The sequence below is a fragment of the Pogoniulus pusillus genome, chromosome 15 (assembly GCF_015220805.1).
Source record: "Pogoniulus pusillus isolate bPogPus1 chromosome 15, bPogPus1.pri, whole genome shotgun sequence".
NCBI lineage: Eukaryota > Metazoa > Chordata > Aves > Piciformes > Lybiidae > Pogoniulus > Pogoniulus pusillus.
Genome location: NC_087278.1, coordinates 12890005 through 12915197, shown reverse-complemented (window position 1 = coordinate 12915197; position 25193 = coordinate 12890005). Strand labels below are relative to the sequence as shown.

At 40.9% G+C, this 25193-nt stretch overlaps 2 protein-coding genes across 4 annotated transcripts in view; one reads left to right on the top strand and one right to left on the bottom strand.

The window, feature by feature from the left end:
- ALDH1L2 (aldehyde dehydrogenase 1 family member L2) overlaps positions 1-20973 on the bottom strand; it is a 38634-nt gene extending 17661 nt beyond the window's left edge. The window contains exons 1-6 of one of the 2 annotated variants that reach the window (XM_064155416.1): positions 20085-20973; positions 7841-7982; positions 5435-5669; positions 3382-3547; positions 2450-2551; positions 706-795 (exon numbers count right to left, since the gene is read on the bottom strand). In XM_064155416.1, coding sequence (XP_064011486.1) covers positions 706-795; positions 2450-2551; positions 3382-3547; positions 5435-5669; positions 7841-7982; positions 20085-20132 — 783 coding nt within the window. In that variant the 5' untranslated portion in view covers positions 20133-20973. Of the gene's footprint in view, positions 1-705; positions 796-2449; positions 2552-3381; positions 3548-5434; positions 5670-7840; positions 7983-13019; positions 13257-20084 lie in introns of those variants that run through there. The other variant, XM_064155415.1, reaches the window with a different exon arrangement.
- WASHC4 (WASH complex subunit 4) overlaps positions 20759-25193 on the top strand; it is a 41570-nt gene continuing 37135 nt past the window's right edge. For both annotated transcript variants that reach the window (XM_064155414.1, XM_064155413.1), the window contains exons 1-2: positions 20759-20981; positions 24773-24912. In XM_064155414.1, the coding sequence (XP_064011484.1) occupies positions 20921-20981; positions 24773-24912 (201 nt within the window). In that variant the 5' untranslated portion in view covers positions 20759-20920. The remainder of the gene's footprint in view (positions 20982-24772; positions 24913-25193) is intronic.

Sequence of the window (25193 nt, the reverse complement as noted above, 5' to 3'; positions counted from 1 at the left end):
AAGAAAAATCTTAACTAAATTCTGTTTAGGTGCTGTGATGGTTTGGGTGTTACCTGCCCCCCTCCTCTTATGAAATCACCCAGACTAGGCTCAGCCGAGCTGGAAATCAAGGAATGAAGTTTTGTGTTTACAGCTTAGCACAATATACAAGCAGATATTTACAGTATATACAGCTATATACAGAAATATACAAGTTAAAAGTAATACAGAAGCACAACACTCCTCCCAGAAATCAGAGTCCCCAGGAGGGGCTCCCAACCACCCTTCCACCTTCTTTCCACTCCTCTACCTCATCCCAGAATTTGCCTTATGTGCAAGGTGAGCTTGGAGGGTCAGCAAGGAAGGTTAGAAAGCATAAGGATTAGTTACACAGAAAGCAGCCCAGAAAGCACAGGCTCCCAGAGACACACACCGACTGTCTTTCTGTTTTGTGTTCTTGTTTTTATACATCTCAGCAAGCCTATGAGTGAAACAGGCATCACCACTGTTTTCTTTTCACAGCCTACAATCTAATTTTTCTCACTAAAATATTCCAATTAGCCTGTGCTAGATGTATACAAAATACAAAGACACCAAAGGAGAGTCACTTCAATCTAACTGTCGCTTGTGTTCACCTGTGCAGACACCTTTAGTTTTATAGTAAAAAAAAAAGGTCAAAAAGAGGGTATAAAAAAGAAGAATATTCCTCTGGTTTTCAGAGCTTACCTGGCCATCTATTGTTGCCCAAGCTCCAGGGACTTTATCATGCCCTCGAATCCAGTTGTGCAAAGCTGCTGCAGGTTGGTTCCAGGAGATCTAGGAAATCACAACATCCCAGATAATTCTTTTGAGTTTAAGTATAAATCCCATTAGCTACATTTTCCTATACAAGAAAACAGAGATCTATCTCTTTGTATTCATTTATTTAACAACACAAAAAGGGTGTTGTCTAAAAAAATGAAGATCCATGACCGCCAGATGAGTAATCACAAGAGACCTATCAGATGGGATTCTCTTAGCACTTCTGAGTTCTGTGCAGTTTATATTTTTTCATAGATTCTCCTTCTCACATTAATACGAAAATAGAACTCTTGCTACTAGGTATCCATTTGCAAATAATTAAGATGATCAACAAATGTAATAAGCATAATGTAAATGTAAGTAAGTGTATATCTGGGGTGTCACCTTCTGCTGAAAAGGATCTATTAACTGCTTGGCTCCTAAAATTATTTTCTAACCATTTATCAATCCTTTGTAAATTGTTTTATTAATGGAATCCCTACTACAACTTGCAGTTCCTGCAAGTCTTTGAGGGAAAAGGAAGTAATGTTTGAAGAATGTAATGTATATTTAACACCAGGGCAAGTGTATTAATTTATCTTTGCAGTATATGTACAGAATTAATTAAAGTATCAGAATAACTATTATATAACAAAACTCAGCTATCTGGTACCTTCTTAGTTTAAGCATAAAGAATATGTAGAAGCAAGTTATAAGACAATGAGATTTTTACAGCAGGAAAATTAAGTTAGTTCAGTCCAAGGAAGCTCCTTGTTTCTAAGGTAAGCCACCTTCAACACCTCAAGTGGAAACGACTACATTCACCATGGGTAAGATGCTGAAACTGTTGGTCTAGCAAAGGAAAAGAAAGTGTTACAGGCAGCATTTACTACTATTTTATGGCAGCCTTCACAGATACAAAGAAGATCCAGCTAATGTAGCAGGGGTGCTTATATAATGTAATTCTTACGTAGGGGGTTTAAGTATTTTTTTTCTCCATTGTTTGCTTATGTGAATTTTATATTTATTTATTTTTGTGTTGCTGGCAGGAAAGGTGCCAACACTTGCTTTCCGAACAGTGAATCTACTGCTGTAGAGAATTTAGTATGGACTTTGGTTAATAAAGAGAACTATCCTCATGCAATGCTGTATCTCAAAGTATGGTAACACAGTAAGAATTCACTCTGTGTAGACAATCATAGAATAAACCAGGTTGGAAGAGACCTCTAAGATCATCCAGGCCAACCTAGCACCCAGCCCTAGCCAGTCAACTAGACCATGGCACTAAGCGCCTCATCCAGTCTTTTCTTAAACACCTTCAGGGACAGTGACTCCACCACCTCCCTGGGCAGCCCATTCCAATGCCAATCACTCTCTCTGTCAAGAACTTCCTCCTAACATCCAGCCTATACTTCCCTCGGCACAACTTGAGACTGTGTCCCCTTGTTCTATTGCTGGTTGCCTGGGAGAAGAGACCAACCCCCACCTGGCTACAACCTCCCAGATAAGATGTCAAGTTTATAAATATAAGTAACTCCTGAAAGGAAACAGGAACTTAACCTGGGGCCCCATTAAATGCATCCTTGGAGTTATCCCAGGATTAAGGTGTGAGGAAGCAACTGAGTTAAAATTCTTGCTAAATTCATATCACTCCTGATATCACACAAAATACAGTGTTATTTAAAACTACCTCTGCATTTTCCTTTTTCTGGATCCCTTCATATGTTGCCCCTTCTTTAGGCTGAGGTATACGAGGGGCTTTACCATCAGCGATTAGATGCACAGCTTCCACCTAAGTGAAAAAGTAACAGATTTAATGTTAGCTTGGTTTGGTTCACCTTTTCTCCTCAGTTGTGTTTGTAAACAACAGCAAAAAACTTTCTGGCACAAGTGTAATAGGTTTATTTTTAAAACCTAGTCTTTCCAAAATGTAGAGGACCAATGCTGCCCTGATTAACATGCATACATACTTAAACTTATTTGAGAAAAGAAATAGTCTCAGAAACTTGGTGGGATACACCAAATATATAGCATCTGCCTAAATTCTGCAGGACCAGAATGTGGCTCTGTATGATTGGATTTAACTTTTTTCCTTTTCCCTTCAGCAAAAAAATTATTTCTCCACATTTAAATAGAGAGGGGAAAAAAAAATCTAATGATCCCCACTGAGTACTTCTACACATTTTCTTTTCATTTTACAAAGACACAAATAGCAAACATACAAACTCCAAGGCCAATCCAGCAGGACACTGAACTTGAATGACCATCCTTCTCTTTTTTTTTTTTTTTAATTCAACCTCACCCCTAATTTCCTGTTCTCTGTGAACCTTAAATTTCACCTTGTAAAAATATTCAAGAAATCTTTGGAAAGAGCCACGTTCCAAACAAAGTCAACTTCTTTTCCTTCTGTAGAAACAGGAAATCCTCTGCCTGCTTCCAGCAATGAATACTCAGTGGTCGTGAAGCAACGAAGCTTCACTGAAGCCTAGGATTTGGCTGAGTGCCACGACCTCTGTCTTTTGAAATGCATGCATCTTGCCTGCATTTTCTTTAATTTCAAACTCTAGCAGATGTTTTTCTTTTCTTCTTAAAGCGTAGATATTTAGGTACAGTTAACCATACCATAGCCTTTACTCCTTCTGGGAAGAGAAACCGGTTATACAGGTCATCCACAGTATCATTTTGGCCAACATCACATTCTCGCTGCAGAAGTATTGGTCCAGTGTCCAAACCATCATCAGCCCAAAAAATAGTAAATCCTGCTTTCTTATCTCCTTGAATTAAAGTCCTGGACATAACAAAGACACAAACAAACAAAACAAACAAAACAAAAGCCTTACAGTAAATACAGACAGTATGAATGCAGTAAGGGATATCAACTGATCTGTTATACATTCACTTACTTCAGGTAGACAGAAGAGAAACTCCTAGCCATCCTTAGCACAAGTTTTATTGGTCATTTTATAGTCAAGGAACCCACAGTTTCAATACTATTGATGTCTGGTTTCCACAAAGTGACATAAGAAATGGTGAAACTGAATCCAGAGTGTCTATCACACAGTTGTGATGATTAATTTTAATGTATTATTAGTGATAAGAGACACAGAGCAAAACGTGTGCAAAAGTTGTGACAGTTTTAAAGAAGGAAGTTTCTTGTGTGTTATCTTAATAACTTATGGTTTACTGTAATTAGCTAAGCCTTGTGTCTTATCTGTAGGTCAGTGAGGGAAGCACAGTTGTTGAACAGCTGAAAAAGAACTAAACTCAGAATGGAAAATGATGGATATGCAACTGTGAGAGGAAAAGTTATTAAGGAAATTTGTATCCAGACAGATTCTCAGCTGCTGTGCACGAACATAGCACTGCTTACAAAAGGCCTACGCTGATTTACATCAGCTCAGGATCTGCCTTTGGATACGTAGAGAACTTCACAGTATCACAGTAACATCAAAGTTGGAAGAGACCTCATAGATCATCAAGGCCAACCCTTTACCACAGAGCTCAAGGCTAGACCATGGCACCAAGTGCCATGTCCAATCCTGCCTTGAACAGCTCCAGGGACGGCGACTCCACCACCTCCCTGGGCAGCCCATTCCAGTGTCCAATGACTCTCTCAGTGAAGAACTTTCTCCTCACCTCAAGCCTAAATTTCCCCTGACGTAGCTTGAGGCTGTGTCCCCTCGTTCTGGTGCTGGCCACCTGAGAGAAGAGAAGCATGGCCAGCAGAGCAAGGGAGGCGATTCCTTTGCTCTTGTCAGACCCCACTTGGAGTACTGTGTACAGTTCTGGAGCCCCCAACACAAGAAGGATATCAAACTGTTAAACTGATTCTGGAGGAGGGCCACAAAGACGATCAGAGGGCTGGAGCACCTCTGCTATGAGCACAGGCTACAAGAGTTGGGGCTCTTCAGCCTGGAGAAGAGAAGGCTTTGAGGAGACCTTATAGTAGCTTTCCAGTATCTGAAGGGGGCCTACAGGAAGGCTGGGGACTATTTACACGGTCTTGTAATGACAGAATGAGAGGTAATGGGTTTAAACTGGGAGAGGGGAAATTCAAACTAGATGTTAGGAAGAAGTTCTTTACCATGAGGGTGGCGAGACACTGGCACAGGCAGCCCAGGAAGGCTGTGGATGCTCCCTCCTTGGAGGTCTTCAAGGCCAGTTTGAATGAGGCCTTGAGAGACCTGTTCTAGTGAGAGGTGTCCCTGCCTAAGGCAGGCAGACCGGAACTGGATGATCTTTGAGGTCCCTTCCAACCTAAACCACCCTATGATTCTATGATTCTCTTTATCCCTTTTCCCTCTCCTTCCCTTCTGTGGAATCTTAAGCTCTGCATCAAGTCTTGTCGTGACAGATATCTAGTTTTTGTGGGGGATGAGCTACAAGGGCAGTGTCCTGCCTGTGAAAACTCCAGACATTTGATTTGTTTGTGTAAGTAAAATATGTGAATGTACAGATCACATCATTGATCTTCCCAGAGAGACAGCTGCACTTGCACTGGAAATCATATTGAATCTTAGGTATGAAGTGCATTTCATGAACTAAATACTCAGCTGCTGAAGTTCCTTCAGAGCAGTTTTCAAGTCCACAGAACTGTGCCAGTGTTTACATGACTGATGGACATAGACCAACATCCTAACGTGACAAGAACATTATTTAAATGTAGAGAACTCACCAGTTGATTGCAGAAGCTCCTCGGTGGCGTGGTAGGATGGATGGATGGTAAATAATCGAGCCATGTTTTGGACAGTCAATAACATCCATGGGGATGAACTGTGTACAGAACGGAAGGACATTCAGCTCTGCTCCAACTGATTTGTAGGCTGCAACGACTTCCTGGATAGGTTTGCCTTTAGCTCTCCATTTGGGGAACTTAAAAACAGGAGTGCCATCCTTCTCTGCTGCCAGTGCTGAGGGGCAAGAACAACATTTTAATTTTTTAAAAAATCTTATTTTGTGTTAAAAACTTAATCTGAAATCAGAGAGATATTGAATAACAGCTCAAGCTGATCACCAAGGCAATGATTACAGCCTCCCCTTTGTACTGTTCAAAATCCTGTGCACTTTCCCTTAGTTCTGTCTTTGATTCTCATTCCTACAACTTACATAATTTTCAACTTTAAGTTCACTCTTACGAATTGGCTAATAAGTACTGATAAAAGCAGAAAAGAACAAAGAATGTTATTGACTACTTAACACTGACATTTCATTTCTTGTCTGATCATTACACTTGCCTAAAAATAGTTTGGTTTAGCAGAACTTAGTTTTCCACTTCAGCAATTATTATGTGAATATGACTACATATAACTAAGATTCACTTGCATCTGCAGCATCATGCTATGTGGTGCAAGTAATTACAGATGCTAGTAGCTTTCAGTAATTTCTTCAAAATTCTGTTTACTGATGCCTTCTGGATATGCTGTCATTTATCTGTGAGACATGCAGCTACCCCAAAATTAGGTTCAAAGATGAGGAGAAAAAACTTGCACCAACTGCAAAGAGGATTTTCAGGTGACTGATAAATTCCACTGCACAGCCACTTAACTCATCACAGAGAGTTGGATAGTAGAGTCCCATTATACATTTGTGGAGTTCTGTGTGTAATAGGAAGAAAAGGGAAAACAAGAAGTATAGAAAATTCACCCAATTTATATTTCTAGACACATGTTGGATTTTTCTTTCTCTTTTTCACTCAGAAATTGGACCTTCAATTTGACCTAAAGCATCTTTTGCCTGTAATCTAAGTCTTAAGAAAATGCATACTTAAATATGATTCCATGGAAGTTAGTATATTTTGCAATTGCTTTTAGAAACAAAAGTTGTAGCTGTCTGAGGATACAGAAAGAATAGCAAACTTCACATGAGACTTAAGCAGCATGAGCCATCTGGAAGTAAAAAGCAATGAAGCATCTAGTTATTTTCCTTTTTTATTTTCATCAGAAGACCAATAAACTAATCCTGTTGTTTAGTTAAAATTAATATATTATTTTAAACAGAGGAAGTTTTACTTAGCTACATATGTTAGTATACTAACTGCACAATAATCGTTTATGTAATGTAACTGAGTACTACAGTATGCTTCCAGAGCTGGAAGGTTGAATTGTCTTTTTCTAAACTAATAGTTGTCTTCTCTAATTCCTCCAAAATATGATTAAATCTTCTAGTTAAGTAGAGTGAAAGGACGTAATAAACTTGAGAACTGTAGGCTAATTTGGGAGTGCCACAGCCCAGGTATGCAAAATTTATGTTTAATTCTTCCCTCATAGGAGTTCTGTAAAAACATGTCAGGACTCAACAAAAAAACAAGCCCCAACTTGAGACAGCTCATGGAATGTAGTTTTTAATTTCAGGTTATCCATAAAGACACATTCCATTTTGGCCCTTCTATTTGCTAATCACATGGGGGTTTTTGTCACTGGGAAAAAAAAAATATACAGTTATATGTCAGATGATTTCAAAGTAACTTTTTGTCACTGTGGCTGCTGTTCCATCAGTACAAGTCTGAATACCATTCAGTCAACAATTCTTTTAGGAACTTCAGAAAATCCTTATGAGAATTAACAATGGAAAAAGAAAGTGCAAAGCTTCCTCTAATCTTTTCAACGTGTTTTCCATAGTCCAGGTGGAAAAGAAATAGGCTCTGCAGAAAAACTGCTACATGCAATCATGTCAGAAAAAGGCAGGAAGCCAGAGATAAAGTCTTGGCTCCATGCCTTAAGTGCCCCAGACAGCACAGGAAAACAGGTGACAGGCATTTGTGCTTGAGTACAGACTCAGCAGCTATGTGCTTTAAGATACAGATCTAGTTCAGGATGATGTACACTCAAATAAGGTACCCAGATTCATTTATTTTCCAAGTATCTTAAGGCATGTCACTGTATGGTTGGGAAGAACATTTAAAGATTGACAAGGTTAAGCCAGTTCTGGGACTTGCCTATGCTGAAGCGTAATTTTTGTGCTGAATCCAGTGTAACAAAGCAATGCATGCAAGCCATTCCCACATGGATACCAGCTTCTCACAAAAAGGCAACTTTGTTATGCATGCCTGTAATTTTAACATTCGGATTACGGTTACACTTACCCAAAGGATCAGCTTGTCCATTCTTGTCAGGCACCGTGAATACTCCCACAACTTTATGTCCCTCTTTTCTCAGCTTGTTATAAACTTCTTGTCCAAAAATACTTTGACCTATAAGGGCTAGTTTTAGCTTATGTTGATAAACCTGGCAAAAAGAATTAAAACAAGCCATGTTCTAGGATGCGTTGAAAATTCATTGTTGCCTATGTTTTTTTCCTTGCTTTCTCTTGAACAGTGTTCATTTCCTTTTAAAATTGAACAGTCTTTCTACCCAGTCACCTCTGAACAAATATTTCTTTTATATTAATGACCAGTGATGTAAAATTCAGAGACCAGACTTAAGGTAATAGACTCATCTGATACTGCCACTAGCATTTATGTGGCTTTCTCAGGGTTTTCACTAGACAGACCCACTGCTTGTTACAAGAGGAGTAAAAGGCTCCATGATTTTATTCATTGTCAGAACTAATATCATAAGAAATTAGAATACATTTTTTTGAAACAGGCACATAAAACACTTAAATCTCTGTAACTGAATGGTGGCATAACATTTGTTATATGTATAGACTAAAGAAGACAAACTTGGATTGTTCCTGCCAAGTTAGGGGTAGCAATGATCCACATGATGCTATTACAAGGACATACTGCTAAGTGTGAGGTTCCCTTGCTGGACTTCCACTGCCTCCTGCATTTGCACCCCAGTACAATGGACATACATTTTTAAGCTTCTTCAGACTGATTAGGTGCAAGTAACTGTCTCAACTTCTTATTTTTAAGATACTTAGAATCACAGCACTACTATGATACCATGTACTGCTGCGTTATTCAAGTGATTTCACCCGGAGAAAACTCCTGATTCTTTTAAGAGTCCCCCTTCACATTTAGGGGACGGTTGTGCTCCTCTGCCACCCTATCTCCAGTCTATCATCTCTAACACCTCCTTTACTCCAGAACTGGTTATTCCTGTAGCTACATGAACTTGATTAAAGTACTGAGGTAGAGAGGCACTGACCTGACAAAATGTGTCTTATTCTTAACTGGATATAATCACTGATTTACTTCATTGCTCTGTCCTGAGTCCTAACACAGGTCCAGCAGGAATAAGTATGCAAGCACTGGCAGAAGGGTGGAACTGTCTCTATAAGCACTGTTTTTGCATTTTGTATCAGCTTCTGGAAACTGAAAAATGGGAAACCTTTGAAAAACAAATGGACTAGCAGACCTGGTTATTAAGGAAAGGTCCACATAGAATAAATAGAAATATTACCTTCCTCAAAATCTGGTGGAAACTATTCCTAGACTCAAACAATAAAGATCTCTCCTCTTAGGAGGCCTGAAGGTAAGGCAGCACATACACTTCATCTTTATCCTTAACTGAGACAGACTTTGACTTCTTTTTTTACTGAATGACCCATTAGATGCCTTGAGCTTAGAAAGATAAAGAGGAATCAAAGCACCATTCCAATATGTTAATCACTGGCATTTGTTCTGTATGTTGTCACTTCTATGTTTTTCTTCTTTTCTCTCCTCTTTTCATCTTCTTAAGGTGCCAGGACATGAGGACACCTTGACTAAGTGGGTCATTGACTGGATATCAAATGGTCTGGACTGCCCATCAGATCATGTGGCAGACTTTATGACAAAGAGGAATACCCTGAATAACAGGTTACTCAAAACCACAATCCATTTCATTGCAATTGATTTCACAGCTGGAATATTATGGATGGATTTTGCTGTTTTTAAGTTACATTTTAATTGCACAGCTGGCCTTAGAACTGGTCATTTCTACTAGAGGAATACTGAAGTGTGTTTTTTTTATTTTTTATACAAAGCAATAGGAAGTAACTCTGGAGACAGTATTTCCCCCCCAGGATGAAACCGCAGAGTAAAACCCTCCCTGTATTACAGCACTAGTCAGAACTAGTACTAGTTAATAAGATGTAAAGGTGGACATAACCTGGGCTCCTGCAAAATCAATTTGCTACAGTTAACTGGTAAAAAACAACTGTGAGACCAGTGATGATAATATTACAAACCAGTGCTGCACTGCTGGCAGCAATTCTTAAAATATGTCTACTATTTTGTTTTTAATAAAGACCTTATTCTGAATCACAATTAGCACCACTTATCATTTTAGTTGTTATCCAGTCAGGCCCCATGGATACAGGAAGATCTCATTACCAATGTGTCATGATTTGCTTTTATATCAGAAATGTTGCTGTATTTAAAAAAGTAATAATCAAATCCGATTTTCATAATAATGATATTTTTATTATTATTTTAACTATAGCGGGCAAGCTGGAGAAAGATACACCTGCTAGATCACTGAGCATTGCTGCCATGGTATGAAATCCTGTGATTTCTGTACTATGCTCATTTACAGTGCTAGCTCAGCTAGTACATTGAAGGATCATTTATGACAGACAAACGAGAGTTCTGCCTCTGTCTTTTGGTCAGCATTTCTCAGTAAGAAGACAAGACTCACAGAGATTTTCTTAGTTCTCTGCCATCGTATGTAATTTCCTCATATCATTGCTTTTATAAATTTACTTGACCTCTTTTTGAATGTAGTTTTAAACTACTCATTGCTGTACTCTGTCACTTTTCTGATACTTGGATAATCTTTTTGTAATTTTAAGATCAAATTTGTCACCACTTTAAGAGAGAATTTTTCTCCACTTTTTGACAAAGCATAACATATGCATCCTTTTCATCTAAGCTTCATTTTTAGTTCATGTACAATTAAAATGTAACTTAAAAACAGCAAAATCCATCCATAATATTCCAGCTGTGAAATCTCATTCTCACATTACGTGGAACTGCATTCAAGTTCCAAATCATCAGCTGCTGTAAATCAATGCACTTTCAGTAAAGATACACATTATTATTTTACACTATTTGGGGATCTGATTCAATATACCATGAGAAGCAAACAAAGAACAGTCTCCAAGAAAAGAAAAATATAAATGGCAAAACTGAGAAGTCTGCAAACTGGCTAAGTTCCATTCATGCACTGAAGGGAACAAAAAGATTAGTTTGGCAGCAAATCAGTTCACACTTCCAGAAAGTTACTCAAATGGAGAGTGGTTTCAATTGCAGGGTGGATGTGGAAATTATGCTATGACCAGTGATTCTTGAGTTACTTCTCCAATGAATGGTACATGTGTATTGTATGATTTCTTTTAACATCTGGTTTAGACATGGCAATTTGCCTGTAGCACATTAATACATACACTACCATCAGCAGAAAGCAGAAGGCAAGCCCACAAGTCAGTCAAGCACAGGATTCCTACTGTGCTAAAAAAGGAAAATCCCATATGTGGAAGGGCTTGGATGATCAGACCACAAATTCAGCTCTTCATTTTCTCTATTATTTTAAAAACTACAGATAGGAATCTGCAGGATATCTTATGGCCACCCTCAATATTCTTTTCGAAATTTTCCTCAAGCATTTTCCTAAGATTAGTTAGACCTGCAGAAGTGGGAATCTTTTTGTAAAAGCATTAGTGTGGACACAAGACCAAATTAAAGTGGAAAGTTCTATAAGGTTACATAGAACTGAAAAATAGTTTGCTGTTCTCTTACAGAAATGGCATATTTTGGTCAGCATACCATCACTAGCATTCATCAAGAAGCTGTAGAAAGGTAGCTCATTGAAGAACATCAAAACAGTCCTGTTCTTGAATAATGTGTTAGATGGATACTGGATCATTATCACTAACATACACAAAGATCAAACATTTTATGTTGAGAAGTTCTAACAGAACTGCATAGAAAAGAATCCTGACAAATGGTAGTGATTATCAAGTTCTAGTTTCTTGTCAAAGAAGAGTCTAATGTTACAAAAACTTTCCATAGGGGAATATTTATTTCACAGATAAAAATAATTTTCCATTACTGACTCTTTTGTATGTGTGTCTAGCATTCAATTGGTTGTCAGTTCCTAGTCAATTTTCTTGAAGACTAACATATGGCAATTTCTACTGTGGTTATGAACCCTACTATCAAAAAGACAGCAATATTTTAATCTGTATGAGAATTTAGTTAAATAAGTATTTTAATATGTTCCATCTTTTTTAACATTAATGTACAATTACGCTTCCTTTGAAAAGCAATACTGCAACTTTATTTCAGCTGAAGATCTCCTTATGCATGCTAAATTCCAGTGCCTTCAAATAGAAACCTATTGTAGAGCTTCTCATCCCATCTATACATCTACAGGCAATGCATTCTCACTAGTCACTCATTCCCGTTTTTTGTCCCTGCTGATTGCATTTCCACACAGCTTGTGCTGAATCTCTTTATTCTAATGCCCTCCGTGTAGACACCTTTGGAGGAATGCTGTCCTCACGCTAAACTGGGCAAGTCAAACACGAAACAAAGTACAGCCTTTAGGGAAAGAAAACCTCTCTAGCCTTATTCAGTGAGCCAGATCTACACATCTGGACAATCTAAACTGGTTACAGCTTTCAGGGATCAGTTAGTTGCACGAGTTCTGCAGTCCACATATTTTAACAGGACATAAACAACGGCTTGGAATGAATGCACACGGGGTAAAAAAAAGTACGCGTGCAGAGGAATTCAGGCCATCAACTTCAACCCCAAGCAACGCACCATCCCACAGCTAGGAACTAGCGATGAGGTCACGAACGAAACACTCTTCCTAGGCCAAAGTGTGGGGGCTTCACTTTGGTACCGGGAACGGGCATGGTCCTTCCTAACTGAGAAGGCAACCTTCAGCTACTTCAGCAGGGCAAATCCGGCGTGAGCGAGGCAGCAAGCGGCCACACTCACATTGTTCTCCACACGGTAACCGGTGATTATCACAGCCTCGCTAGTTCCCTGCAGCTTCCAGGCACATCTCTGCAAAATGCAGCGCCCAGATGATGGCTGCGATCCCGCCCGCAGCCCAGCTGGGCAAGATGCTGCTTCCGCAGCCAAACCAAGCTCTCTTCTGAGTCCTCCTGACCTTCCAGTGCCTATGCGAGCTTTGTTAACACCCCGGCAGAGACAATACGCATCACATCCTGAAAAAAATGCCGCCTCTCCCATCCCCACTCCTTGCACGGCCCCTTGCTGTTCTCCGACCAGGGCGGCACGCAAAGGAGCAGCCCCAGCCGTTCGCTCCCGGGCACGGCAGGGGGGGTACCACATCCTCCGCTGCCCGCCCCCCGCTACTCACGGCGGCCGACGTGCAGATGGTCCGCAGCAGCCGGGGGGCTGTCCGCAGCATCTTGCGGGGCGCCGCCGAGCCCCTGGCTCTCTCGGCCGCCCGGTAAATACGGAACTGCCGCCGCGGCTACGGCGGACCGCCTCGTCTGATGCAACGCGCGTCTATGCCTCTGGCGCCCCGCCAGCTTCGGCGGTCGCGGCGGCGCGCCCCCGCCCGGGCCCGCGGGGATAGGCGCGGCGAGCGGAGAGGAAAAGCCCCGCACCTGCCGCTTTTTGCCGCCTCGCCTGCTGTCCCCTTGGCGGGATCGGGACGGCCCCGGTGGCGGAGGAATGGTAGAGGTCGCTGCGGCCGCGCAGTGCCGGTGAAGGGGCGGGGAGTCGGGCAGGAGCCTCAGCCCCTCGCTTTTCACGGACGCGAACAGCGTCTTCCCGACTGCTGCCCACAGGGTCCGAGGGCAGGGACAGACGAGGCGATGAGGGGCTACCGGCCCATGAGGGCACGAGTCACGGCCACCAGTGCAGCATTCTGTGGTCCGAATCCCGTGCGGTGTCCCCAGCAGCCCCCTACAGAGGCCACAAGAGTCTCTGTCCGTTCATTCTCAGGCTCAGTGATGGCTGAGCCCGTCATGTCCAGCTCTGTGCCCTCTGCTGAGGCTGTTGGCGAGACGTTGTTCACGTGAATCTGCCGTGACAGTCGAAAGATGACTATATGATCGACATTATCTTTTAGCTTACTGCCAAAAAGCCAGTAATGAGGCTGAAAAAACATTAATGACTTTCTGGAAATCTATCACCAACATCACAAAGTATTTTTAAAGCTGACCAATTTACTATATAATTAAAGAAAAATAGGACTTGAGGTCAAGTGTTAAATGTTTCATCTTCAATACTTTTCTAAAGTCACAAGAAAATACTCTTGTCGGAGGTACAGAAAAGGTCTCGAAAATTCTAAGTGCTCAAAGAAAATCGGAAGGCAAATGAACATGACACCCCCAAGCGGTATGAGTAGCACACCCAAAAGTAGGTAGCACAGCAGTATAACTCCATTTACTTTATTTTTTCAATGACCCAATGACCACTCTCCTCAGGAAGAGGAAAGGTGAATTGCAGGTTGAAACGGAAACATTTAATAAGACAATAATGAATGCCCCTACATTAACAGAAAGTACACAAAGTTACACTCAGCCCATATAGCGGTTGCAAGCTCCATGGTCCAAGCAGTAAATCCCAGATGTCAAGCACTGTGAGCACCACACCTCCACTGAAAATGTGAAGGTCACAGCAAAAAGGAGAGTAGGCCTTGGGAGCAGAATGACAGGTGAGACCCTCCAGTGATAGTGGCCACCAGGAAAAGAGACTGTCCTTAGTAAGCCTTGTAATTTAGAGTGAGTGTGAGATTTCTGTTATAGAATACTTCTGTTGGCCGGCTTGGGTTAGCTGCTCCAGCTTTCCCTCCTCTTAGTTTCAGCATCTGGCCAACTCAAAATTGATCACTACAGAATCTCACACGGCTGGAAAACAAAGTGCCTTGTCACCTTTGTTCTCACTGCATTGGGTCTTCTTAAAAATGCATTTTTCCTTAATGGAATATTGATTCTAAAATTTTGTCCCAGCAAAACCAGAACACAGCATATATAAGTATCATCCCAAATTGTGTCAGGTTTAAACCACAGTCACACTTTATCTTAAAGAAGGGTGGTTAAAACCCTGAAATACACTCTATTCCTGACAAGAAAACAAGTAAGGAAAAAGTGGAGAAGTTGGTCATCATATGGCCAAGTTGTGAACCACATCAAAGAGGTCAGAAGCAATGCTCAAGTTAAATTTTCCACTTGCAGAGATCTTACTACAGTAGAAAACACAGCCAAGTCTTGCCTAGCACTTCAGACATCCAGATTCCACTGATTTTTTGATGCTTTCCTTCAAAAGAAGTGCAATAGTAGCCTCCAGGGTTTAACTGCAAGGCCCCCATTGTTCCTCAGGGTACTTCAGATGCTCAGCCGCCCCCGAAAGAGCACTGCTGCAGAACTACTGCTTTCTCTGTGTTTTGGGGACACAGGAACGATGGACAGTCCAAGATGCAATTTGTGCCAGTCCCAAATTAAGTCAGCTTGGCACAACCCTATTTCCCCACAGAATAAAGTTATGCAAAAGCTTACATTATGACTCTCATAATTCATACACTGACTTGGTCTTGTGTAGCAAACCCATATCCTGACCTCTACTTCAGGCTCTTGGCAGTCCCATAAATGTAAGTGGCAGCAAGTGGAATTCACATAGATTTTACATATATATATATATATACACATATATAAAATTAAAACAAACCAGTGGATTTGCTTTTGCAATGAAAATTCAGCAAATAATAATAGCTAGTCAGCCCCCCTAATTTCTCTATGTGGTGAAAATCCAAGGAGAGTATTTTGCCCACTTCAATGAAGATTTTTCTCATGATGCTATCATTTGGAGTATATGGTAATTTATTATATTATAGAATAGTCAGCCAAGTGAGTCGGTGAGTTTCTTTGCTCTGAGATATTAAAAACTAAACTAGTAGAGTTAATCAAATAGTGCATTAACAAGGATGTGCAGCATATTTATACAAGTGGTTCCTTCTTTAGTATCTGTGGTACTATGAGTTTAAAAACTATGCTGTACAGTGATTCCAGGCTTTCATTAAGAAAGCTAAAAGACTTTGCTTTGTGGCTTATTTGTAAAATCATATATACTCTGTTGTTATTGGCTACTTCTGTGAGTATATGAACTCATATTTTCTAGTTAACACAAATAAAATCCACCAAATTTCATTGTGAAAAGTGTTTCTTTACAGTACTCTTTAAATTATACCACCCACTCACATTAAACTCATAATTTTGTTGAACTAAAATGCATCATTAACTCTTACAGGCACTGTTGGTCTGAAAAGTGTGTTGTTAATTTTACTAAATAAGTGTTTCATTAAGAAAGAGTAATAATTAAACAGCTTGATAGGTCATGTTGTAGAAGTACAGGCACTACACACACACCACATAGAAAATAGTCATGCAACTGACCAAATCCACCACATATTTAAATAAGAAGTACAGTCAACTAGTCTTCACTAAAGGAACTATTTCACTGCCTCAGACAGTAGGAGGAATCAGTATCTGTGTAGTTTTCCTGTAACTGGAAGTTGCACAAATTCCACACAATAGAGCGCAAGCAACTTCTTCTATAAAAGCTGCCATCTAGATGGTCCTATACTACAAAGTTTGGAATTGGATTCAAGCATTGCTGCAGTTCATGAAACTCTGAGTCCTGGTCCATGATCCAAAATCCTCTCCAACTCAAACACTGCATATTTGACATTAAACCACTGACACACAGGCTTAGGGCAAAATACCTGGTTTTCCTAGGTAAGCAATTTGCAATGACTTATGGCTCTATTCATTATACACACACATCATAGACAATACAGCGATGCATGTGTAAAGCCTTGGCAAAGCCTTGTAAAGCAAGGTTTTAATTAGCTGGCATAGCTTCATCTCCAAAACACAACTCCAAACCTATTGAGGCGAAACTGTATCTCCATTTAATTCATAGACGACTGAAATGTTATGTGAAAAAAAGGAAAAATCACAGAAGGTGTCTGTGGTCAGTGGAAGCACAGTATAAAGAAGAGCTGAAGAGTAAGAAGTGGGATTTATTTTAGATTTCATAGCAATGAGAGGGGCAGGGATAACACAAACAGGAATAAAAAGGTGTGCTAAATCATATGCAAGGATGGTTATGTGCATACCATCAGCTTCCTTATTTTTGGTGATGAACTCATGCAAGGGTTTTAACAATCACTAAAAAAAATCGGCTATTTAGAATTTCTTTCAGTGTAAAGATTTACAGTCAAATCAAATTGTACATTTTTTGTTACCCAGAAGACAATTAGGTTGACCTGTCTGACAATGCACAATAGGTCTTATGTGACACTGTAAACTCCAACATCGGTGTTAAATATTGTAATAGGTACAATGCACTTCTCTGGGCTTTCTGTTGGTTGGGAAAAGAGTGACTCAAAGTATCCTTCACTGATTTCTGTATCCTGGTCAGGAAGGTATCTAGCAAATTATCAATTTCTTGTTAATCTGAGGAGAAATTCTACCTCCAATTATAGCACTGTAAATCGAAGCAATTGGTTTGGAGCACATTTTATATATACTTTTATATATTTTTTTTTAAATTTTGTTTTGTTTTTCCTTCTACTCCTGTCTTTGTTTCCTAAAGCCAAAGTTTAGTTTGAAAAAATCCTGCAATTATCCATAGTAAGCTTTCCAGCATGGGTTTCCTCCCCTTTCTTCCCTCATTTTCCAAAGACATAGGTCAGAATGTTGCAAAAAAACAGATAGAAGGATATGTATACAAAAATTTTTCTGGAGCTAATGATGCCTGTTCAGTAGCATACTCACAAAACAATGTGTCCCAACAGGTACAGAACAAACCAAAGACCCAGTCCAGCCAAGCACTGCAAATCCATGTTGATTTCTATGAAGCAGAAGCTACTCAGTGTCTTTGAAGATATCATCACGACTTGGCAAGATCATTAAGAAAGGCTGCGTTCCACAGGACACCATGTGCACATATTGAAGTGCTTGGGAAGCTGCTTGGAATGTTTCAGGATTTGCTTTCTTTTGAAAAATCAAGCCCTGGGATTCAGTAATCAACTAAATAGCTCTGCATAAGCTTTTTGTAGTTGGAAATCAGCCATGATGAAGCTTTTCATGATGAATAGAGATTTGGTCATAGTTCAGATTCAAATTCCTCAGGAGTACTTTAGAGTTCACCCAGTTTTAAAGACTGAGTAATTAAAACAAAATAAGGCTTTGTACTGGTTATTCCCTAACTAAGTTAATTGCATGACAAGTTTCAACTCAAATTTTATACAACAGAAACTTTTCATGTTTTTTCACTTACTGAAGCAAGATTTCATGGGAAAGTTTTCTTGTTTTGTCTCTACAATATTTATATTGAAAAGTTGCTTGGTAATTTTTCCCCCCTTGGTTCCTAATTTAATTTTGAGCCAGACACTGACACATTTAAAATCTATGTTTGACATTTTATTTTTGCAAAGTAATCAAAAGGAGGCATGTATTTAACGATGAAAGGTAATTATTTTATCAATTTAACCATCAGAAAGAACTATCACATGTCTTACTCTCTCAAATTATATTCAATAGAATAGAAATTTCTGCAAAAGTTGTCATTATCTTTGTGGAACAAGGTTGCAAAGGGCAAATCTCAGATTATAAATAATTTCTGGGAACCCTGCCACAAAATCTTTGAGCAAGAACTTCATTTTACTTGAAAGATTCAGAGAGCTGAGCATTGAGTGTTCCACAGATGAGGAATGCATAGCACAGCTGGTTTGCTGCAGATCCAGCAAGCCAAATTCTTTCTCCTATAAATAACTACATTTCTATCAATCTTAGTGGAGTTTTGCCTGTATAAACCAAAAACCAAATTTTGCTCTGATTGATTTTCAGCATTAAAGTTTCTATTTGAATGCTATGTTAAAGTTTTCTATAAGCCAATTATGAAATTTTACTTCCATGACTATTTTAGCCTAGTCAAAAGAAATCAGATTTGGAGAGATAACAGAAATTCTAGCAGTAGCTATAACTGACCTAAGTCCAGTGCAAGCAACAAAATGCTGCCACCTGGAGAGATGAAGGAAAACCCAGTAATAAGTAATTTAAATAACTCTATCATGAATGGCAGCATAAAATTTAACTGGTGTACTTGAGACTAGAGTCTAGTTGTGTGGGCTTTCCCCCCCCCAATTATGGAACGTCTTGCCCTTTTTTTCCTCCCTCCATGCTCTATTCCAGTATATTATCTTTTAAAATAATTTTCTTTATACATATTCAAAGTAAGGATTACATCAACTTATGCTGTGAGGATCACATTGCACTCCTTAGTGTGGCCATTGCACAGGCCAACCAGTTGGGTTACGTTGCATGCAGCTTTGACGATTTCACAACCTTGCAATAATCAATTCTATGGTGTTTCTTTCTTTACAAATTCAGTTCAGACTTGGGAAAGGAAGGGCCTTACCAAGTGCCATTCTGCAAGTTTTACTCTTGTACCATTCTGCAGAATTCAATGACAGGTTTTTCTGAGACAGACAACAAAAAAACCTGGCGACCATTTGTTAAGCAGTGTGAAAGTCTCTATCCATGTGCAGTCTTCCATAACTGGAAGAAACACTACTTGTTTCAAAGGAATCATACATGCTTTATAGAAAACATGTTCTATTACTTTCTTTTTAAAAACTGGAAGACATACCTTGGCTTTGAGCAAATGTATAGTAGCTTTGCTGATTTCAATAAAAGTTGCATCTGCACACAAAATGCAATCCTTAAACTCTAGCATAAATTGTGTTTTCCTTCTCTGTGATTCATTCTCTTCAAACACCTTTGTGCTCGCTGCCAGCTGTCAATGTTCTGCACAACTGAACTTCTAGATTTAAAAACTGCACAGAAGCTCGAGTGAAGGAGACACATTTATTTGGCAACATTTACCAAAGTAGTATTCTCTCTTTTAAAAACAAAAAAGTCATTCCAAACATTGTTTGTATTACCTTATGCAAAACTAAATTCCATCTCTTCTTTCCCAAGTCCAGGTTAGCCCCTTATGATGCACTTTAAATAGTTAAAAACTCATCAATGAGAGATCTGCCAACTAGAGCTTTCCTCCCCAGAAACTTTTAAATTCAATATATCTCAAAGGGTGAGTTCCTTTTACTCACAAAACAATTACTGTAGGTGCTATTTTCAGATCGGATGCATCACAGAGTTAGCTTTTATGGAGGATCCTGCATTAACTGATACATCTCTCATTGGTGTTGCGATTTTTATTGCTCTTTCCAGACTGAAATTGCTGATGCTTCTGGTTACACTGGTTTTGAAGGCATTTTCCCTTCTGCGGATGCTACAGATTTCTGCTGTAGTAATGTAATTGTTGTGGTCATTTTTAATGGCCCTGAAGGGTTACTTCTCCTGCTATCCAAATAAGTTATATTTTTATTCTCCGATATTACACTTACCAAGGCTTTGAAAAACTTCGACTGTCTGCATGCAGCTAAGTACCTCATGGCTCCGTGTGAGAACAAATGACAGTGAGACAATTAGATGACACTATTGCAGCTGTCACTGAGCTCCAGACACTCCCCTAGAGCTTGGAGAGTTCCTCCCGCGCTTCTTTTCCTCCGGCATCAGAGAGGGGACGTGCTGTAAGGCGTCACATTCTTGTCGACTGTACCCGGCAGAGTTTTGCCTCTCACCATCGTCACAGAGGCACGGAGTCAGTGCGAGAGTGACTCGGGCTGGGGCCCTGTACACCAGGGGAAAAGCAGAAAAGCTCCCAATGCCCATGCAACTCGGAGGCAGGGCCAAAACTATCAGTTCACAGACGCTGGGAGTCAAAAAGGGAAAGAGGAGTCCTCTGCCCCACCGCACCTCTGAGGCGCCGCTCCCCAAGAAGCTGGGCAAGGGGCACTGCCTGCGGCAGTTACTGCTGCGCTCTTTCTCCCCTCCACGGCGCCGAAGCGCAGCGCCTGCCTTCTTTACGCTCTCCCTGACGTTCGCTGAGGGGTAGCCACTTGGCGCCCTGGCACCTGCGAACAGGCTCTCCGAGCCGCGGGGGCACGAAGGCCGTGAGGGAGCCAAGGCCGGGAAACGTTCAGACCGCACCCCAGAGCCTGAGGCGCCTCAGAGGCGGGGGCGGGGCGACGGTGCGCCGCTGCCGGCCCCCTCCCCGCGGAGTCCGCGCGCTCCCCGCCCAGCCTCGCCTCCATTTCCCAGAGTGCGGCGCGGGCGCGGGGCAGGAAGTCTCGTGCGCCTGAGTCAGGAGAGGAGGGGGAGCTGCCGCCGGGCGCTGGAGATGGCGCTGGAGACCCTCTCTCCGGACTGGGAGTTCGACCGCCTCGACGACGGCTCGCAGAGTGAGCGAGGGCGGGGCGGAAGGGGCTAGCACTGGGCCAGCAGCCCTGCGGCGGGAACCGCTGCAGAGTCGGGGAGGCGAGGGCTGAAGAGACCCTGGTTCTCTCCCGGAGCCCCCCTGGCCCCACGACGTTGCTGCAGTCACCGGTGGGAACGGGAGGGAGGGAGGAGGAAGCGGTCGGGAGCTGAGCGAGGTCATCTCCCCAGCTTCCCTCATGGACCCTGCCCTATGCGGGAAGCCGGCCACTTGCCGCGCCCCTTCCCCCGGCCGCCAGCCCTGGTGGTGCTCCTCCCTCCGGTCAGGCCTGTGGGGGTGGGCTGTCGCGGTGACATTTTTTTCTTTCACCATCCTCTCCATAGTTGTTGGGGGCTGTTAGAGAGAGAGAGAGAGAGAGAGGCTTTTCCAACCTTTCGTCTTTTCTCTGGGGAGTTTCCTCCAGTGTGTCAGGCATGGAAGGGGCAGGCAGGTTTGCCTGACTGTTTTCTTGCACGACCCGGACAAGAGGAACACATGCTTGTTGTGGGGATGAGGTTTCTTTCCTTCCCGATCATTTCTCGCCGCTCACAAATCTTTACAGCTGCTTCTTCGGTTGGCCATAAAAGTCACATCGAGATAAGTTAGTTGTATGCAGCTTCCGTTGCTAAAGACTTTGATGCATGGAGTTGGACAATCAGTCACTTGCGGTTTCACCCTTCAAAAATAACTGCATAAAACCTTGCGATGCTTAAGCCTTTGGCAGTGGATGTGCGTGCTCATCCAAATTCACGTTTTTCTCAGCCTGTGGAGGTGACCTACTTTCTAAATAGGGAACGTATATGGTTGTCACACTAATATACGTTGTAAATTGGACTGTGCCAAATTAATTACATCAGGTGTTGCTGTGAAAATATGTCACTCATAGACCATCTGAAGGGATGGTACTGTTTATCCCATATTAATTTAACCTGCATTTTAGTGGAAATAGAAACTCTCATGCTGAGGGTTCTCTAGCTGCAGGATACAAAACGTGGTATTTCGCTCAAAATGCCAGATACCCAGTAGTTTGACTTTGACATTAAATCAGGGTGCACCTAGGAGAACTTTTGTGTGGCTCCATTACCACCATATTGTTGATCAAACAGGCTGATCTGTTGAAAATACAGATTTCCCCTAGAGAAAGGTTGACGAAAATTCCTGTGACTTGAAGAACACTTGTTGCTGTTGTATATTTTCTTTTTATACCTGTGATGATTTGGGTGTTCCCTGTCCCCCCACACTTTAGAAATACCCAGACTAGACTCAGCCGGCTCTGGGAATATAAATGAAGCTATTTATTTACAGCTAGCACAATATACAAGCAGATATTTACAGCATATACAGTTATAGACAGAAATATACAAGGTAAAAAGTAATGCAGAAACACAACTCCCTCAGAAACCTGAGTCCCCAGGAGGGGCTCTCAACCACCCTTGTACCTTCCCCCTGCCCCTCTCAACCTTACCCCAGTCCCAAGGAAAAATAGAGGTTCATCCAAGAGGTTATGAAGCAAAGGTGGGTTAGTCCAAATGGAAGGTGAGGTTAGGGAGATGCAGTTCAGTCAGAAGCCCAAGACAGAGTGCCAGACAGAATGGCGAGAGTGTTATCTAATGTTTTCGTTTCTTGTTGCAAGACTCTGAGGGGAGTAGACATCACCATTGTTTTTCCTTTCACAGCCTATGATCTAGTTCTTCTCACAAAAACATTTTTTTTCTTGCATCTTAAAAAGCTTCCCTGAGCTCCAAGTAATTTTCTGTCAGTTCAACCCTGCCTATCTCTTGCTGGCTAACAGTGTTTACTCTCTTATCTCTGTTAGATAGTGAGAAGTCACTCACACCTGTCTCATATTTTATGTATGATCCCTGCAAGATGGCACATTAATGCCTATTAACAGTTAATTTAAGTATTTGGAAATAGTAACAGTTATATATAAGAATTATACCATTGTTAAAAGCCATCACTTGGCTGCTGGAAAGGTGACAGTTTATGGGTCCTCTGTCAGAGCACTGGTACAAGATTTCATCTGAGAAATGCTGCCTATTTCATAGGGATTTGATTTCAACAGTATTGCCAGTTTCCTGCTCTTATATTATCTGGAATCTTTTTCTGTCCTTCCTGTAAAGCCTCAGTGTCTCTGTCAGTTTCTCTGCTCTGTTTTTTTTGTACAAAGGAAAGAGAAAATGGAGTTGGGGGAATACCGCAACATGCGTCTAATTCTAAATCTCCATACTCCAGATTTTGTAGCAGTAAGGTACTGAAGGTGATGTGGTGGGTAGTTAAACTCCGTTCTGCAGGACTCTTCATCCATCAGTGTCTTACTGGTTTTCTGCAGCCAAGTTCCCAGAAGATGTAGTGGAAGGAGCCTGAAAGATGAGATGAATTGATGGGAGAGAATAATACAATACTGCGCATCAAGCGCTGCACATCAGTGTTTGGAGTGCATACTGCTGAGAGGGAGTTTTTGTTCCCTTGCTTTGGATCTGTTTACATGAAATTCAGTCTCCTTACTTTGACAATGTCTGTGCACTGTCTAGGCTGCAGATACAGGCTGAACCAAATGGCACTGTTGCAGAATTTAGTGTGGGAGAATATAGCTTGCTTGTTGGATAGGCTTTTCAGTCCATATGGCTGGTACTGGTGCTGGCTTCAAAGTATTAGCTTAGAACTGCTTCAGGACTTCACTGCAGTTGTTTCTTGTCTCAACTTTTGTGTGCACAGTCCTCCCGCATTTTTGTTACTGATTTGTCCCTGCTCATTTCTCCCCTTATACCCAATTCAGTGTCTCAGGCAAATGTTTTGTTTCTGAAAAAAAATGATTAGTACTAATTGATTCAGCAGTGCTGGCCTCTGCTATCATTTGACTCGGTTATTGGCAGCATGGATAAGTAAGAAGTTAAGCAAGCAGAACAGCAGTTTTTTAACTTGCTAGAGCACTCAGCTTGCTGAAGTGTGTGAGAACAGCACATATAGAGCTACATGAGAGTTGAATTCTTGTTTAGGAAAAGCTCATTTTTTGACTGACATTATCTAACTTTTACATAACTCTATTTTCAACAAACAGCAGAAAATCACATGCTATTAGATTTCTTATCCAATTACGGGGAAGTTGCTTTCGTGTTTGCATGAAAAAGGATTGTACTTTCTTTCTGAGAGTAGAAGCCTTCAGATGTAATAATTCAGTCCATACTTCAGATTATGCAACTAAGTAGTTGTATATAATTTGGAGGGGAGAAAGAGGGAATGTCTTAATATGAGAAATAAAAAAAGTCAGGATAGAGTGAAAGTAACTTTTCGTGGACCAATTGCTCATAGAGTTTCTTTGTGAATTCCACTGTTGTTGGTGATTGGCAGATGAATGTTACTTTTTGAACCTACTTGCTGGAAACAGTAATGGGATAGCTCTGCATTTCAGCATCCACATGCTAAAAGGCGCAGAAGTTCTACTGGGAAATGGTGAATTTGTAAGTGGGAGAAATGATTAAAAGACAAACTTCCTGTGTAATGCCCAAATAATTTGCAGAGAGGTAACAGGGAGAGAGTGGAAGAAGGATTGCTGCTACTACTACAGCTGCTACTCAGGCCAAAATGGTGAGGCATGTTGCCTGAAAGCTGGAGTACAGTTGCATATGTAGTGGTTCAAGCTGCCTGGTAGAATCACCTGCTGTGTTACAATTTCTACAGTTGTTTCTTTGCCCAGCGTCCTTTTCTGAATAAAGTTTGTGATACTGCAGTTTACTGAGCAGTCTGTAAAACTGTACAAATATTATAATTTTTCAGAAATTCATGCTGAAGTGCAGTTGAAGAATTATGGAAAATTTCTTGAAGAGTATGCATCTCAGCTGAAGAGAATTGAAGATGCCTTGGATGACTCTGTTGGAGATGTTTGGGACTTCAGTCTTGATCCTATTGCCTTAAAGGTCTTCATATATTTAATATGCCTTGCAGCAGTTGTTTTCCTACTTTGTCTTTCCCTTCAAAACCTGAGAAGTAAAAGCTTGATGCTTTTGTGCTCTTAGAATTTTGACTTTTATTTTTGAGAAACCTAGTTAATTTTTTAATTATCAAATAATTGATGCATATAAAAATATGTTTCCATATTATTCTTTTCCAGTCTTTTGGATTTTAGTGAAAGTTAAATTAATGTGTAGTTATTCATGTGTTGGAAATGTTAATTCCAGCAAAATTCTTCCCTGTGGCT